The following is a 19,352-nucleotide window of genomic DNA, read 5'->3' as shown; positions in this document are numbered from 1 at the left end:
TGAAGAAGAACTGCATAGCTATCAGGTAATGCCAGTACTTGCAAAGTACGATAATCTTTCCATTTTCGTACTGATGCATTCGGTAAGCCAATTATCTGTTAGGATCCGCGGACATGACATAAATCTATGCAATGCTCTCAGACAAAGAACAAAAGAGAAAAATAAAAAATTCGGAGGCAAATTTTCAGATGGGTGGCAAGTTTCCAAATTCAAAACGTACAAAAGAAAAAACACTGGTAACAGCAAACCTGAATTGAGATTTTAAAAACCCTCAGTCGAGACAAATAGATAAATATAGATAGGTTAGGCATTCTTCTCAGAAATCTTGAGATATAAAGATAGTGAAATTAGTATAAGTTTAGTATTTTCGATCATGGACCGTTTATTCCGCATTTTAAACCCTAAAGAAATGTTATCAACCAACCCACTCACGGATGAAACGTCGGAGCCCTAGTTAAGAGAGCAGCATCGTACCGCCCCGTAGTGCTATCGCCACGGTACACACATCAGTGGTGCCCGATCACATTGCAAAAAAAAACCTAATGCGACGCGGAGCGCGCAAACGGAAAGGCCTTGTCTGATTCCTCTTTTGTGTGTGTTTGTTGGGGGGGGGGGGGACTCGATCTTTCCTAGCGCAGCACACACGAAGCGAAGGGACTCCCCGTGGTAATGGTCTATTGCCCCGGTCCTTTTTCCAGGAATAATGCGGCCCAATTGAAAAAGGGCACGGCTCGTGAATGGACACGCGCTCTCTGTGCTTCCCCCCCTCCACCAGTCAGTCCCTCTCCCACACATACGTGCCACGTACATCGTTGAGTCACGCCGCCGCGTTCACGCGCGCTAGCAAGTGCGGGCGTCGCGACGTAAGGCGCGTTTGACAAACGGGCTTTCATGGAAAAAAATAAAAAAAAGGATCCGTCGAAACTAAGGGAGCGATCTGGTTTTTATGGAGTGGTTAACAGAGAGGGCGGGTGAGGGGATGGGGGTTCCTCAGAGGGTTCCGCTGTGGGAAATACCCGTGGGAAGGGAAAGAAAAGAGACGCAATGAGGAGTTAAAGAGAAGTGGTCCTTCGCTCGAGGTACATAACCCACGAGCGATTTCGTCCAATTCACTCGACTTTTCTCCATGCAACACTTAAAAATCCACTTTGGCCTACTACCGCAAAGGTTTTCGTAAAAGAATTCCCGTGCCGCGAAAATCAACGGTTTCTCCAACTGAATATTCTAATTTGGTCGGGAAATGCTTCGGGGACTTATCATGCAAACATATTTAAATTAGTTTTCGAAAACTTTTTGCTACCACAACGCAAACTTTATGAATTCAGACAATACGACAGAATTTGAAACGAGAATTCTGAGAACGGAAACGCTCGATTAATTTTTAATTTCACGAGTTAGCGATTGATGTGGCTATCCTAAATACATCACTCTTCCCACCTGCACCAAAGAACACATGTTTCTAAGCAAGAAAACTCATGTTTAGTTTTGGAATCGGAACACGAAAAATGAGCCGAAGAAGAAGGCAAAACGGGCTAAACGTAATCGCACAACAGATATACCAACATTTAAAAAAATCACATTGGGGCGATGGGGAATAACACTGAGCATACACAAGCTTGTACGCTTGATGCAAATTCGTCTATCATATTAAATTACTTTCGATAAAATACACAATTGGACAACTCGAGATAAATAGCAGTGAGTAAGGGATTGATGAACTCGATAAATGAAAGGAAGCACAAAAAATAAGCTGTACTGGGGTCTTGCGGTTGACATGATTTGCGGCGGCCGAGACGGGTGGGGTTGCGGCCAGAGTGGAATCACAACTGGTCGGGCGCTGAGGAGGGATGGGAGGAGGCTGGAGGGAGCGGGCCTCCACCGTGGACATTGTAGGTTGGATCTTAACAAGCTGAGGACTCAATATTTGGACGCGGTATGACTTGTATATACCTCAGGTTTGAAAGGCGGGTGATAGTTATTTAAGAAAAACTATATGCTATTCAAACATTATGAACGAAGAATCTAGAAATATTTTTATGCACACACTAATCAACCGTGAGAAAGACCCATTGATCAAGGATGCCGGCAACGTTGTTATTGAAACATAATTTCCCAACATTTGAGTTCCTATCGCCATGTAGCTGAACACCAAAAAGAAACCAAATTTTCTCACGGCAGTCACACGCTTAAATGCCTTTTCCGGCGTTAAAAGACCAACCGTCAAGGGGCAAACAAAATCCTTTCATTGGGAGACAGAATTCGCAAAACCTAGTTGTTGGGCCTCAAACCGCTCCATGTATCCGACAACGTTTGACTCTAAACAGCGATGCTACACTAAATAATTTTAGCTAATTATCAATCTCGGCCAATTAGCATGGGAAAACTGATATTTAGACATGGAACTGGAAACGACCGGCAGATTTAAATATTGGTGCAGCAAAATCCCAGAATTTCCTGTTTCTCATCTTCCGGTGCAATACTTGACGGAGGAGTGAGCTGAGCAGGTGGCCGAGGAAGTGGAGTGATGGAGACATATTGCCTCGGCGGTGAAAAAAAATAACGGCGTTTTGGGAGAGGGATGAGGAGGCCTTGGTGGGAGGAAATTAACACAATACAAAAACACTAGAAAAAAAGCAAACCAGAAGGCAATCAATCAAGTGTACGAAGATTTGTCTAAGGACGTCATCGCGCTCCAAGCGAATATTTTAATTAGTGGGAAGTAATTTAAAGTTCGGTCATAATTCCTCAGCCGTTGCAATACGATGTTGACATTGAGGGTCCAACTGATCGAGAAGTTTGCGACGCTCGTGTGCGGAAATAATTTTATTGTGAATATATATCACCTAAATGGCGACCAAAATATGTATCAACTGGGATCTTGGGCACAAGTTTGGTAAACAGATGCAGGAGTGTCAGAAAACCAGGTTGAGTTTTTGCGTTGCATTATTAATGGAAAGGAATTTGCAAAAAAATCAGGAATCATAAACGTTCTCATTAACCATATTTAGTTCTAACAAAGTTTACTTAATGATGGTTGCCGTCTAAATAAACTTAATTCTTGAAAATGGCACTGAGACAAATATGATTAGCGATCTGGAACCTAATCCTTATTGCATGAACTATACGAAAAGAATAAGTCTGGGATCATGTAGTGATAATAATGCAATAAATTGCAGCCCCGCAATCGATCGGCGTGCGAGTGCCTGCCTTGTGGAGGCGTGAAGAGTGAGCGGCGGGTGAAGTGCGGGCCGGGGAAAGGAACGTTGGGGTCGAGGGGGAACGAGGCGAAACGGCTGGGGTGCGGTGGTGCGGCCCTCCCGAGACCACGGCATGTGCACGCCACATAGCGCTCTCCCTGACCGCGAGGGAGGTCACCCTTCACGGTCGCCGACCGACCAACTGGACTCGCCGTGGGAAGCCTAGCGGAGGAGTGGTGCCCTCCCGATGGTGCTCTCCTGTAGCATAAACTTTAGAGGGGGGGGGGAGGAACTCTTTCGGGTACCATGCGGAAACAGTTACCTGAACTGTGCTTAACCTAACCACGCACAAAAACATAAGTACATAAACAGTCGTAAAAAGCATAAGCACACAAAAGGAATCACATTCTAAGCAACATTATGCGTACGGTTACTCGGAATTGCGTGACACACTTACTGCCTAAAAGTACCTTTCTGTTAATTCAGTTCATCAGCTACATTGGTATTGTTCCCTAAGTCGAAATATCCTTAATAATCGCCTGTAAATTAATTATGTTTGATGAACCCATACACCATAATTATTATTATAACAGAAAAAATAAAAACACAACTAACCTCAAGTAAAACTGTAGGCTCCAGGTATATATACAGTTCTATACACACTGGGAAAGAGTAACTATCTAGCTGAAGCAATAAGACCTCTGATTGAATAATAATAGTCATCTGACAATTTTATTGTTAATTCATCGCATTATCGACACGTGGTGTTAACTCTGGCCGGCGATCAAAATTTTACGAGGCCCAACGAAAACTTTCCAAGAGGGAATATTTTAATGCGAGATATCGCGGTGTGGATTATTGGAGCATGGTCATGTACGATGCGGTAACACTCCGGGCGATGGATCGCATGATAAAACGAAGAGTAAATCCGGCGATCGTGCGTGCCTTTCCCATTCAAATCGCGCACACCCGAGGTTTCTTCTCCCGTGCGAGGAGGTCGGCTTGAGGGATCGTTACCCGTGGAGAAGGGTCAGTTAAAGAGGCGATACACTTCAAAGACATCAGTACCGAGCTTTGTCGAAGTACGAACTTTCTTAATATTTCACATCCATATTATATTTCGATACCGAAAATAATATGAGAAAATCCATACATTGAGCGATTTTGAAAAAGCTTAGGGGAAATTAGGGAATTAAGACTTAATTGAGATTGTCATGCGCGCAAATGAGATATTGAGCCCGGGGCTCATGAAAGTGGCTCACATTTTTCAAATGAAGCAAACGCCTGCACCCGCAACCCTTACTATGTGAATTCAACTTTATCAATGACGTGTTCTACATTTACCAATTTCATCATTTTTCTAGTAAACATTATATTCTCGGTTGTGACCCTTCCTCTCCTTTCAAGTAAAAAGTAAGACAGTGTTGTGCATTGCATTTCGAAAGAACTAAAACCCAATTACAATACTCTGGATTTCAACTAAACTAATATTCTATGATGTCTTGAATTCACTGGGTAACCTAATCGGGTTAACGACAACAACATCTACTCTTGCCCATCAGGCACTACCCGCTCCACCAATCAACAGGTACGCAGAAATCATAACCATTACTCTGAACTTACCATACCACTGATCCTCACGTCTAAAGAATCGAGAAAATAAACTTTCCCTCTAGGCAGAGATATTACACAACATATGAATAAATCAATAACCTTGACAATGCCAAATCACGTTTACTTCGCAGTCACGACTTCGAAAAATTAATACGAAGGCTAAACTAATCTTTACCTGTTTGAATTTCAATGTATTCATTATAACTTCCTGTCTCTACGGAGTCCATTATTATCTAAAAATGCTCACGATTTGGTAAAAATTTAACGGGAGAGCAAACTAACAAAAATTAAATTTTCCGAAGAGATTAAAATATATGAAATCTCAATGTTCTTCACCACTTCTGACCGGATGAGATTTTTAGATAAAGATTCAATTTTTTCATTCAAGTTCAGTTTTTGTCGCCAGATAAACAATGACTGAATTACTGTAATTATTTGCATTTTCTACGAACAGGAACGGAAAGAATTAGAGGACGGCGAATGGTCAACGTGAGTTCATGTATTTTCATGCCTATAGAGATTGATTACGGGCGGCATTAATTATGAGCAGACGGTTATTCCACATTCACTTTTACTCCTTGCAACAGCTTCAGTGTACTTGGTTTTTAAGTACTTCGTTCACTACAATTCAACAAGTCAATTGCGCAATTATACATTTCATTTAATGGACAAATGGCGAGAGAGTACGATTCTGGCGCGCATACCTATAGAAACCCGTATTGTAGAACAGAATCTCGAACTAAAAAGTCGGCGAGGGACTAGGATTCAACCAACATCAAACACGGTTCCATTCCGATGCCTCTTACGTCTCGACGGCAATCAAAAGGCAGGACATGGTTTATCTCTCCTAGTTGAACGTTGGGACGGAGTGGAAGAGCAGAAATGCCCAACATATTTAGAACATAATCAGAATGTGAAACCCCAGAAAGGTTGGGAGCGTCAGTGCTAAAATTAGAACCGAACGGTGATGGGAATGAATTATGAGGAGGCAATCATATATCCCAACCCCTCACAAAAAACCATAAAAAATAATACATGAATGCTCTACTCACGCGGATAAGAGATAAAATTAATATTTCAATATTACGAATTAAAATGGGGTTTAATGTCATTACTACTGTCATTTCAAATTTAGTCCGGAAACTGAAATCTTTATTCATTCCCGCTACCTTGAATATAAATATTAAGGCACTAGAAAATTCTGCTTGGCACTAGAAAGTTGCTTGACTTTCAGGTATCACGATTAGTATCACATTCATAACGCAATGAAAACCATAGAACCGTGCAATTCGTGAAACTCTAGCGTTCCTCGTAACTGTAGATAATTATTAATTGTGCGCATTAATGTGGATTGAAAATTACCTAGACGATGACTGTGATAAGTTATCTAAAAAGGTATCTACGCAAATTAAACCACTTGGAACGAGGACAAGGGTATGTATACATTTATTTTTACCATTTAACCAGCAGGAAGGAGGAGAAAAAGCTGACCCGTGAAATTATGCCACACGCACAACTAAAACTCCTCTGAGTTCGTAGATCCTCCGAGGTAGCTACGACGGCAGCACTTATCTGATGCAGACTGGTGAAAGGTGTTCTCTGTTGGCCTTCCTCGGACCGTGAGGAGGAAGGCAGCGAGGGAGAGCGGGAAATTCGTAATTCCTATCCTCGAGAGGACTGGTCCCACGAGAAAGGAGGGAATGGCGCACAGGTGCTGCTATCTTCCAGGGCTGAGAAGAACTATGAGGAAACGGTGGGACTCGAGACAAAAGAACAGAGAGATGTTTCGAAATTTCCAAGAAGCTCGGAGCATAATACTTCATGAAAAGGGATGAAAAAGACAAATTTCCACTCGGGGTTATCGAAAGTGCAGCTGTGAACGGGTAAAAATCTGGGTAGGCAACGTTTCAGGATTGGTAACAGAAATTGAAAACACCATAGAGCCTTTAGATCCAAATAAATGGAAAATTGGGTGAAAGCGATACCAGTAAATGCTTATCAGGAGGCCTTAGATACATAACATAAGCTAAGAAACTAAAAATCGTCCAACGAGCCGATAAGGAAGGGGGGAACAGACTATCTAATTAAAGTAGAAATTTCCAATGACTCTTTCGTAAAATTTTTATCGTTTGGAAGAAGCGTCTTTACACTGGAAATACTGAACTTACGGTCCAGTATGCTGTCATCACAAATTGTGCATACATTTGCAACAGATGGAAAGTCCAAACCAAGGAATTTGCTCTTGCTAAAATGAGAATCATCCCTTGCACGAAGTAGGACAATAATTCTCTAATGACCGGACAATCATGTTTTACAAAGCAAGTCTACGGCAAGTTTTTCAAGGAATGAGCATGCTAAGTATTTTAAGTATGTCCGCAGAGAATTTAACTTCAGATGATAGAGATTTCTCCAATTTTGATAACATATATTCAGTGAACAATACGGGATTCTTTACCAGAAGATTTCTCAGACACTCACAGGAATACTTTTACTGCTCTGCTTTGAAGTGTATCGGGCACGCTCTTCTTTGAAATTCTAAGTCCGTTTCAAAATAAAAACCATGCCGTTGATTAAAGAGAGGAGAAAACTCACCATTGAAATGAAGTAGAACTTCTCGAATTCCTGCTCCTGCCGCTTGAAGGCGTGCAAATCAGTGGCAAGTTGAGCGTGTCGCTTCAGCGTTGCTTCCCCTTTCTGGCTTAGCCACGAGAGCACCTGTAAAGACAGCAACACAGAATTGAGTCAACTTACTGTTTCATGCATCGTCTCTGAGAGTAAAATTGGTTTAAACAACTAATTACCCCAACAATTAACAATTTTTGAGAAGCACGTACAAGAATTGGACTCATACTGCATGCAATGTAATAATAAATTCAAGAACACCCACGTAATCAAAACACACAAAAAGCAAAAATAAATAAAAAAACTCCAGTAAGTAAGTAGCAAATAGTAAAAACTTTATAGCAGTAAAATCCGAAGTGACCTCATCATAGGGGCTAGATTTCAGTTTACAAGAATTGGGAAAAAATCTCATACGCCTAGCAAATGTTTTTTATATTGTGGTATTCCTACTTTTTAAAACTAACATTAAGTAGTAATCGATGTAAATCTATCAAATAACATCAGCTATTATGTTATTTTCATGAATATAAGAATATTTAAGGGCTTAACAATGCCATTTAAAAATGCTCTGCAAATCTACTTAGGAAGAAATAATCATCTCTTCTCCATAGGATTGACCAACGATGAATTAACATTCTTTGAAAAGAAAAAAAGCCAAAAGCAATAAGCAATTTTATCTGAATATCTTAGCATATTAGGCACGCGATCGCCTAGGTTTACATTTAAACAGCGTCCAATTCTAAATAAAGTGCCATTGAATTCCTAACAAAAGCGTTTGCACTAGATTCTTCATGCAAATGAAGACACTTTTCTGCTGAAGCGAAAGGGTGGGGGGATTATTCTAGCAAGGCATTTTCTTTCAACTTCTCGACGACCAACCTCGGCTCGGTTCGCTCCGGAGAAATGGTGGCTGAAATGTTTTCCTGATAACCGATAATATGAGCGATAAGGAAGACAAGTACGTCATTAGTCCTGTTGAACAGAGTGGATGGATTTCTCTCCAACCTCTTTAAGTCAGCATCGGTTATGATTTGTTTTTCCTATGATTTCATCGTGTATACTAACGGTGAATTTGTGAATTAAGACGTAATTAACGGTAACTTGTGAATTAAGACGTAGAATTGGAAATTATACAATCAAAATTAGCTTAGAAATAATTATTCTTAAAACTGTGCCAAAATAATAATTAAAATAGATGAGTAGGTTTTCTGTACACTTGGAACCCCCGGACATATGAATAAAACTGTGCGTGGGTGAAATGCCAAGCCATCAGCCAAGTGCATAACAACAAATACAATAGCTTAAGTATATTTCAACAGCTCAGGGAACTAACTAGTATGATGTGCAACTTCAAAATACCGAACCAAAAACATGGACACATTTTTTTCGCAAGTTGGATTTGAATTATCATTATACCTATTGACTTTTGAGCATGGGGCACTAAATACCCAGAAGAGTCAAATATAGATACGGCGATAAATGTAGCGTCGACGTTGCAAAGATAGCAAGAGTGTTTGCATCCAGGAAAGCAGGCGTGCGTTGTTCGAAAAAAAACTAGAGCTCAAAAGTTTAGCCGTGAGCTCAAGAGGGCGTTTTGTCCTCCTTATTTTTCGCCACCTTCACCCGCCCTTCCCCCCCCCACCACCCTTAAAGCCCCTCGACGCTCCACTTCCGGTGGCTCTGCCCGTAGACGGGATCCGGGGGAACGACCACCTGGGCTCGCGCCGCCCTCCTCCTCCCCAGACACAACAACAATGGATTGGAGATCCTCCTCGGCGAAGGGCGTGCAGCGACAGGAAGCCTCCTCGCGAGGAGGGTCAAATGAGGAGAAGGAACCCTCCTCTATCGCTCCGGACACAAAAAAAATGTGCTGATGCAAGAGGTTTACAGGTTATGGGTGTGTCCTGACGACAAAGGAAGGAATAAAAGAGAAAAGAAGAGCACTCCTCCTGTAGGCGACAAAAGCACACACACGCCGCATGTCCTATCAACGGGGGAATATCGCGGATCTTGAGAGATAAACCAAGAGCGGAGGAGGTGTGGACAGCGGAAGTGGCGAGGGCAATAACCCCCACCCCCGCTACAGGGGCGACAAAATAATGAGCCGTGAAAGGATATTTTTGACGAAAAGCGCAACCTGCTCCGTGGGAGAGAATTAGACATAGGAGGAGAATGGGCTGTGGATAAAAATAAAACAGCGGATCGTGAGGCGGATCTAATCTGTACACGGGAACGATTAAAAAAAGGCCTCGATTAGAATCCTGCTTATTTAAAAAATCTACGACACAGATAATGAGTGCGGCCATTTGCATTTTTCATGATATGGTTTCCATCATATTTAAAAGCATATTTCTTGCTCTCATGCATTAAATTCAATAAACGGTTTTCGGTTCATAAGTTCACGAATGAGAGTTTTTAAAATCGGACAGAAGAGGTCGAAATATTTTTCCTAATGATGAGACACGGGACATATATTTTACTCATATTTCCTACACTTATAAATATGCATCAGATGCAATGCCCGAAGACGTCTCCGATGACACATTCGACCTTCCAATGAATTATAGTTCTGCACCCGCGACCTAATCCACGCCAGGAAAGCAAACTCAATCTGCGAATCACGATTATTTGTTCATTGCCGTCTTAAAAATCTCATTCTCGCCACGTTTTAATGCTGAATCATCTAATTCGTGCACGCAGTATTCCAAATTGTTCATGCAATTTAATCACTTAAACGGCACAGACGCAAGGAACTAGAGAAAATCTCCTGGGCTCTAAAATAATATTTGCATTTCCTGCGTTTGTGTGTCTCGCTCTTATGCGTTCTACTACTGCTCCTCATGCCCGATGCCATTGCGGAAGCCAATGAATGTGGCTCAGTGATAAAAGCTATGCAAATAACTCCATAGTTAGCATAAAAGCTCTCCACCACCCCGGAATTCATTCATGACCATGAATGAAATATATATCGGCCATGACTTGCCCCATTTGATACAGTCGCCTTGTAATGAGATCCTTAGGCTATACTTTTGGCTCGACACCCTGGAAATAAAGATAGATGGAATTCCTTTCGACACCCGAGACTGGTAAACAGGCTCCGACTTAGAAGCTATCTATCGTGAAGCCTTGATTCTAATTGACAAGAGGATCCGGACTTTTCACCGTAAATATGCATCGGGAATCGTAATGAAAGACGAGCTCTCGGCTCAGGAAAACGAAGAATTTTAAGCAGGTCATTGCCTGGGAGGGAAAACGGGTATGCCTAAGCTTACACTGGACAAAAAAAGTAAAAAAAGTGGCATGGCACAAGAAATAAAACTACTCGTGGATGGACGAAGCATAAATGTAAAAGCGAAAGAAGTTCTGTGTTCGAACATTAATCCTACTCACGCGAAGCTTCAGGAATGTGTGAGAAAAGCAATAGACAGGTTTTATCGCTCATAGGGACGCTGCAATCGTGAACGAGGACCGATGGGAACCATGTGAGGCGAAAAACGGAGAAAATCATCCCCTTTATGATTGAACATTGTAACAGAGGACGCCGAATTCTCTCCGTCCGAGGATGTACAAGAAGTCAGGCGTTTTTTTCTTTTCTTTTTTTAGGTTTCCCCTTTCTTCAAGAGGAAAATCTTCCGAAACGATCGGGGCAATTACCGGAATTGTGAAACTATGAATAAACCAAAGGAGGCTGGAGAAAATGCGAGGGCTGTGCGTAAATGAGTGAGAGAGATCAAGAGATAAGAACACCTAGCATTATAGGGCACGCACAAGTCCAAAAACAAACTTTCAATTTTTTAAATCGATACCAATATTTTTAAAACCCCAATCTCACCCTATAGACTTGCATCTCCCTAAGGGAAAAAGGGTTGACTGCGTGGGGATCCACTTCAAACCGTGCGTCGGAGTCGGCTTTGAGTCCGTAAGGACAATTTCAAGGGCAACTTAAGTCGAAACGTCCGCCGTGCTCCTCAGAATAGATGAGAATGAATTTAATGGTTAACGGACGGTACCATATGTATGCACGTATGTGTAGTACCACGGGGGTGTTCGTTACCACACGGAGCTCAAGTGTACGATACCAGCGGCCGCAGGCTGCGGTATCGATTTCGGGCTGAGAATTTTGTTATAGACCTCGCGACATCATCACCTGGTTTTTCTGTGTGCGCAGTATCTCCCGTGAGTGGTCTTCAGTCTTGATAACCTCCATTTAGTCGAAATAATCAATTATAAATAAAGGATCTAAATTGTGAAGACGTGCGATTGCCCACGCGCGCGCGTGTGTGTGTGTGGGATAGAGACATCCAGAGATAAGACCACCCAGAATTTCGACGCTACTGATCGATAGGAGTTGGTTTTTTTTCAAATAGAACAGATTTTATCGTCCCCTTCTCCTCTCCTTTTTACCCCACTATCAACAATTACGTCGATTTCCTCTACTTGGGATACACTTGTTTCCCAAATCATAAAAACGAAAGGGAAAGAACAGATGTTTTCCCGTGGGAGAAAATAGAATCAAATACTAGAGTTGAATCCAAATATACCACAAAATCTTTGGAAACCGTGTGTCTAAACACACAAAATAATTTTAAGTACATCGTAATTGCAATAATATTCCGTCATCCCGGTAATATTTCTGCCAAAGTTCCATCAATTCAAATAATGTCACTGCGCATGGGTAGTGAAACACGTTCCATTTTACCGCCTCCTTTGAATGACGTTTCTTGTCGCTGCTCAAGCTGGGTCTTAATGCCCAGTCCGCATCAATCAGAATCCGACGAAAATAATTTCTAATGAACACCCCGAACGTCAACAACGCGTAACCCAGGGAGAGAGAAAGACGATCCCGGAAACGATAATCGGGGGGGCCGAAAAAAACAAAACATTTCCGAAGCAAGGTGGAGCGTGATGCAGACGAGCCACTGGTTAAGACTCCGGCAGACTCTTTGGGAAAAAGAAATAAATACAAGTCGCGCTGTGGGAGGGGGAGAGGTGATGAGCGGTCGTTGGGGGAGGCCTTATAAAACGGACGGAACTGAATGGAAGCGAATGACGCGGGAAATGGCCGAACGAAATCAAATTGCGTCTGCTCTCCTGTGTGATGTGTGTGTGTGTGCGTTAGTGATGCGGGAGGAAGGGGTGAGAGGAGGGAGGGCAAAGGAGGCATGGTGCTCCCGTGGCCCAGTTAGCGTTGACCCTCTTTTTTCCTTTGGCACCGCCCGCCCCCCTCCCTCCCTCTTTCCTTAACCACTCTCTATCAATCCCCCTACCTTCCCCCTTCCCCTACCGCCCCACCCTCCTCTCTCTCTCCTATTGCATCGGAACAAAAATCGCCGAAAAGTTATATCCACCCTCGGACGATGGAAGGGAGGGAAGAGTTCACCACACACGGATGATTCCACGGGGGGCACATCGCGAAGGGGTATCTCTTTCATGCAACCCTCCCCGTGATCGTGTTGTCGATTCCCAAGAGGCGCGCTAATTGCCCAAGAGATCACTTGCGATTGCGGTCGTCGACGGGACACGCTCGTGATATTAATTTTCAGAATCCGGAGCGAGTCTGGCGACTACCGGGTTGGGAATGACGTGGATATATACTTCGCTGGCTTCCCGCGCTAATTATCGCGATTCGAATCCCGACGGTAACGAATTATTTTAGTGAAATCAAGACCTCTACTTGAGTGCGAAGGGGATGGATGGAGAACTTCAATTAATACCTCTCCCTCTCTCTGTTTTGTCCGTTGGATGGGACTTGATGTTTTATAACCTCTAAGCACCTTCCGTGCGAGCAGACACCAGGTTTGTGTCCACCCTCCTCCCTAAACCCCCATGATCCGCCAAATTACTCACGTATCCATTCTCAGTTGCGCAAAAGACGTCTGTTATTCGTGGGAACAATTAATGACGACCATTACTAATGAATACGAATGCTGTCGTGTTGTGGATCTTCAAATTCCATGAACACGGCGAAGACTATGCACGATGTGCATACCGAAGCCCTTCCTCATCACAGTTCGGATATTGCGTGTCGTCGAATTTTGCACAAAGGCATTCTCTCGCACCACACGATTTACAGGTTTCTCGAACTCGCGACGTTCCGCGCATAGAAATAATCCCTCGCACAGAAACTGAGAAGGCAATCACCACACTGCCAAGTAGCTCCGATAATAAATACGTTTTCCCCAAAGGGAAGGCCATTTGAAGAGGAATAAACAATTTCGTTTCGACCACTCGAATTTAAGGCATCCTTGGTCGCTGAGAAAAAAATGGCAACAAAGTCCGCCCCTGCCATCATTTGGAACCGGCTGTTTAATGAGACATATATCACGACAAAGAATTCATAAACAAATACGAAAACAGCTTATATTGGTTTTAGGATCATGATAATTAGAGTCGTCGGTTCAGTGGAAGATTCACAATCACAGCATATGAATATTAAATCGTGCCACTTTGATCATTGGCATGGAAATTCGTTTTAATAAGCAAAGTTCGCCAGCGCAGACAGCATCAATACTCGCCAATTTAACGCCCTGCGTACAACGACGAAGAGAATGATTTGCAAATTAAAATGTATCTCAATGAATGGGTAGGAGCATAACATGGCCCGCAGGAAATTGCAATGGGGTTGGGTTAATTTTCTGCGCCCACATATCGATCGACAGAGAAAATGAGCAAGAATATGAACTTAGTGAAATGAATTTATTGACTTTGTAGGTTAATTCCACACAATTTAAAAAAAAGAACACGAACAGTCTAATTACAACCATGACACTATGAAATAATCATTGTCTCCAGTTTCAAATCCGAGTAATTATATTTGTCTAAAAACTGATTTTTAAACTATATGGTACACTAAAATAAGAAAAATTTTTCAATTCCAATATCGACTATTCAGAGCTTCTTTATCAGTTGAAGATGGGGTATATAATCCATTTCCTCGATTAAATTAACAATAATAACAAATGTATATCTTGGTGTTTCTCTGCTAGAAGCTTGCTCAGCTTCTTTCATGCACTATGCAGCGGCAAAGAATTTCCTTCGTTTAGCATTAGGAATTAAATATTAAATTTGTGCAACTGAAAGAGTTCATATCAAAAGGATTCCAGTAACTAAACTCTGCAAAAGCGTGCCAATAACGAATCTATCAGGAGGCATTAATTTTAACCGAACTAATCCATTGCGTGGTATGATTAAGATTCGAATTTTTCCGATGTTGGAATGCCGTAGTTGATTAATAATCTATTACGTCAGTGCAACTCAGGCTCCTGTAATGATAACTTATTGCACGTCAAGAAATTATGCGCTCATAGAACGAATCCAGTTCTTGATATACCCTGGAAATGCTTTCCCGTATCTTTTTATCGGTTGATTCACGTTGAAAAAATTGCCAAAGGAAAACATTCCATTTCGCGAAATTCACTCATGAAGAACGAGGCAGCTCAAAATATTCGTAGGGAGCATTTGAAAATGAATGGGCATTCTGATGAATTTACATGTTTCGTCGAGGCCCTCCCGTTGTTGCCATGATAGCTTTCCGGGAAATATCATGCGCGAAAAATTGCGATACCGACGTCACTTCGACCCGAGGGAGTTAAATAGAAGCACGCCTAGTGAACCACAAGCAGGGGTCGTATGCAGTCTGGAGAAACCAACTACCAACGCCCTTGCGTGACGGCGGAGCGAAATGGCTTTTTAATGAAATTAGCTGAAGAAGTAACGAGACATATCGTACCGGAACGCACGAAAAAATATTTCACTTCCGTCCTGTGCAGATTTGAAACTTTATGTTCATTGATGAGAGGATGAATATGATATAAAAACAAAGCACCGATTAAACGTGCCAATTAAATTAGCGTATTTTTTCGCTTCGTGTGTGTCCCTTCCGCGTCTTCTTCCGCTGGCAAAAGTTCCAAGCTTCCATTCTCCTACCATTCCCATATACGAGTATAACTCGGGGGTGAAGATGGAAGCGTGCGTCGACGAAACACCAAATCACCTCTCCCTTCTCTTCCACCAACTCTGCCGCGCGTGGCATTCAAGTCACGACTCCCTTATCCGTTTCTTCAAATGTTTTGCCGCGGAGGTAATTAAATCTCTCGAAAAATGCCCAAGAATCTCGGCTCACCCGATCCGATTTCAATTTAACACCATCCCGTCAATCATCACACAGTCAGCAAACCGTTATCACGGCAACCCCTCCCCCCTCCGCCTTGTTCTCCGTCATCACTCGCAGAATTCGGGCTGCTTTCTCGGACTCAGTTATGGGCCTCGGAGGTGTTTTTTTCGCGACTTTCTTCTGCCCACGTAATGGCCGGACTTAATATCTGTGTTAATTTTACCAGGTAACCTAAGTCGGTTCGATTTTTTTTTGTCTTTAGGCCTTTTGGATTTTAGCGTCCTAATAGCTAAATTGATCAGATCCAATCTAACCCAAGTGTTCATGCATTAATTAATGTAACGTCCACACCCGATGTGGGATTGGAGCAGCAGTTATTCGGGGATGCATCCGAGAGCTGACGCGGTTACTAGGATAACAATGGACCACATGATTTATGGCCACTAGCTCTTCGGCGGTGATTTTTTTAAACTCTTCCACGCGGTAAGATTGCCATCCCAATATCATTTCATCAAATTAAAAAAAATATTAAATAATAGTGAAATCACTAAATCAAAAATATCAGAGAACAAGGAAACTGGCTTGATTGGGTTTCAGAGTGAGTTTCTATGGAATGGAATACAATGAAAGTAAATCAGAGAACATATTGGATAGTTTCCTATAAAAATCAATGTTTTCCATTGACAAAAAATAAATTTCGATTTCGCTCGACATACATTTTTATTACTACGACATCAGAAACTACTCCCATTCATCCCATTATCGCGCCAAATTCTAAGCACTCGCAAGTGCCCATGATTCAACCTATGTATCATGTGCTGTCTGATTCGTTCCTTCCCCTTGCGTTAATTTTATACACTTGCTTCGGAGGGCTGAAATGGTCATCCACCTAGTTGTATCTCGCGCTAAGAAAAGTATTATGTCGTCTTCTGAAGTCTTGACTTGACTAGTCCTAAACCTCGAGTGCTAACGAATGAAAACGTATTCATTGGTCTTTCTCAATTTTTCGATAAAAAACAATTACGTATGGAAAATAATTAAGCCAATTATAAAATTTATTCATAATAAAAATATGCAGTGGTAATTAAATTTTTTTTAAATGGGAACGAGCATGTTGCTTTAAATTGGGGAATGAACATCTGTATATTTTTCTTTATATAAACAACCCCTACTTGATTGGCTAACTATTGATAATCACTGGAAACAGCACTGACGTTGCCTTATATACACATGCATTGAAAGTAGATCAATCAATCGATAAAGGCCGCGGTGATGAGAACCACATATTACCAGGAGACTCATTCTCCTAATTGTTAAAAAAAAGCGGTCATCCGAAAAAAAAACTTTCCTCGTGCATGTCCGTATGCAATGCCAGTGTGTGCGTGCATCAAAAGACATTGCCATTAATTATTTCTTGCGGTTCATAGGATATAGCTTCATAATTTGCGGAGGTGGGATGCCCCCAATCCTGTTCGGCCACCACCTCGGGTAATATAATCTACTTTTCGTGATTGGCAGACGGGAATTAGAGCAAGGGATATGCAGATAAGTAGCCAAGCCAAACAGCATTAATTAAACACGCAACAGTGGATGGAAGCGCAATCGAACGTGGTATCCACATTTTTTTTCATCTTTGCATTCTCGCTAATCTATAATCACGCACGCTGTCCTCGTTCAATCGAAATCGCGTCAGAATTCTCCTGACGCGATCCTTCCGTTGCACAAGGACTAACGGGGAGAACATCGAGACGACTGAAATAATGGAGGAGAGAAAGGAACGCTGGTGGATGACGGGGATTTTAAATCGGAGACTGGAAGGACGCAAGAAAAAATATTCAATCCTACCCTCACTCTTTTCTGTCCTCCACGACGTTGACATGGGGTGGAAGAGTTTGCGAAAACTGGGAATATTCTCGGGCCAGATGCGTGGCGTCATTGTCATCACGGTGCCTTCCACGTGCATAAGCAATAAGGGTGTCGTAAGAAACAACTGGCCAGGTCAACGCGTTGGTGGATCGACCCGCTGTCCACTCACCCGCAGCCCGTAGGGAAGCAAGCTCGAATTCGTCGCGCGTCGTTCGAGAATCTCCCAAAGGGCGTGGTTTGTGCAAGATTTCCCTCGGGACTTGCCAAAAGATTTCGGAACCGCAAAAACCAACACCTCGAACGGCGCGCCGATCTTTAGCGGGCTCGCCCGCGTATCATTACGTTTGCATATGCTCTGCGGAGCACGCCCACGAGAACATCAATATCTTTACCCGCCCGCCTTGGGAGTAATCCGTGGGCGTACTCTGCAATTTCGGCCTCTTTTTTTCGGGTTGAAGTGTGAAATTTATTCCATATCGTGCCGTACTGTTTGCTACGTGGTGGGACGACGGTGCTCGTAAACCTACTTCCTTACGTGGGGACGGGCGTTTTTTGAAACCGGCGAATCGGCGATCGGCCGGCGTCGAGTTAATATGTTATCCTCACTTATCTTCTTTAATCTAAACCAAAGGTAGGAAAAAAGTTTCATTTGCAAAGATCGCCCCAACCAGTTTGGCACGTAAGGAGAGAAACCACAGGGGAGAGAACCACATTAAATAAAATTCTTTTACTACTGTGTGAATTATGAGAAACCTACAAGAAAAAAGTTACGTGATATGTAAATTAAATCATTACAAAAGGTCTAAGCTGGCACCTTTAACTCGTTATTAATGGCATTTTTATTGTCTTCGTTTTAATCGCATAATGAAAGACATAAAAATGAAAAAAAATTGAGTCATTATCACAAGACATATCTTTAATTCCGTTTATAGAAAAGGATACGATAAAAAACTAAGTATATAGCCATATCAATCCATTTTCATGATTGATGATAATGGAAAGTGGATGATTAAAATGATTTGTTTACTTAAAAATAGTAAAGTAAGGTGACAATGAAAAATTGCTACATGTAGCATTAAATTCACGATTTATTAAAACTAATTAATGGAAATAATATTAATCCAATGGGTAAGCTGCGAGTACATTCACTACAATTCCACATTAGTCAATTCTCTTCAATCTAATTACAATTCTAAGGTGTAATTAATTTTACATCCCCAGCTATCAGTGCACACGATGTGAACGTAAAAAGACGAAGCCACAGCCGCTGCAATGTAAGTTGTTAAACATGAAACAGTGATTTGGACGTTGCTCCGGCATAAATACTCCACCATAAACTCGAATGTAATCCTTTCGGAGAATCAGAATGAATGTGAACACAAATCATGATTCAAAGAGGAACCACGATCGAGCCAACGTTTCGAAGACCGCCACGATACCGAAGGACCAACACAATTGGCTGGCGCGGATGCAAAGACGCGGGTAACAAAAACGCGAACAGAGAGAGCGAGAGAAAGAGAGAGACGCACACCTGTACCACTTTGCGCAAGCTTTACCGCAAAGGCTCCCGCTGTTCCGCCCAATTGAGTCCTATTCGGCATTCATCATCGGCGGCGAATGGAAGTAGACGGCGCAGAAGAACGATGAATCGAGTAACACAAATGGACGACGTGTATCGACGCATGACAACCAGGCCCAGAGACGGAGGAGCTAGCACTCAATAACCGGACGATTTCGGGGGACCCCCTGGGAATCTCTCTCGTAAGACTCGGATTGAAAACCTGATGATATATTAAAAGCGTCTCTGTTGAGGACTGGGATGGATGTATTGGGCGCATGTATCCTCGATCTCATCCGACATACCTTGGTTGAGTCCCAGATTTCCCGCTAAGTTATTCAGGGGAAAATAAATATGGCCGCAAGTAATTGGGACTCAATGT

General features: G+C 42.4%; 1 protein-coding gene across 1 annotated transcript in view; it reads right to left on the bottom strand.

Moving 5' to 3' along the window:
* Window positions 1-19,352, bottom strand: part of Pura (Puratrophin-1-like) — a 1,144,475-nt gene that overhangs the window by 96,369 nt on the left and 1,028,754 nt on the right. The window contains exon 12 of the mRNA XM_071587878.1: window positions 7,404-7,526. Within this exon, the coding sequence (XP_071443979.1) occupies window positions 7,404-7,526 (123 nt within the window). The remainder of the gene's footprint in view (window positions 1-7,403; window positions 7,527-19,352) is intronic.

Source organism: Hetaerina americana, unplaced genomic scaffold, assembly GCF_022747635.1.
Source record: "Hetaerina americana unplaced genomic scaffold, ioHetAmer1.1.p SCAF_3, whole genome shotgun sequence".
Lineage (NCBI taxonomy): Eukaryota > Metazoa > Arthropoda > Insecta > Odonata > Calopterygidae > Hetaerina > Hetaerina americana.
The sequence above is the reverse complement of the archived record's forward strand: the minus strand, read 5'-3'. Positions and strand labels throughout refer to the sequence as shown.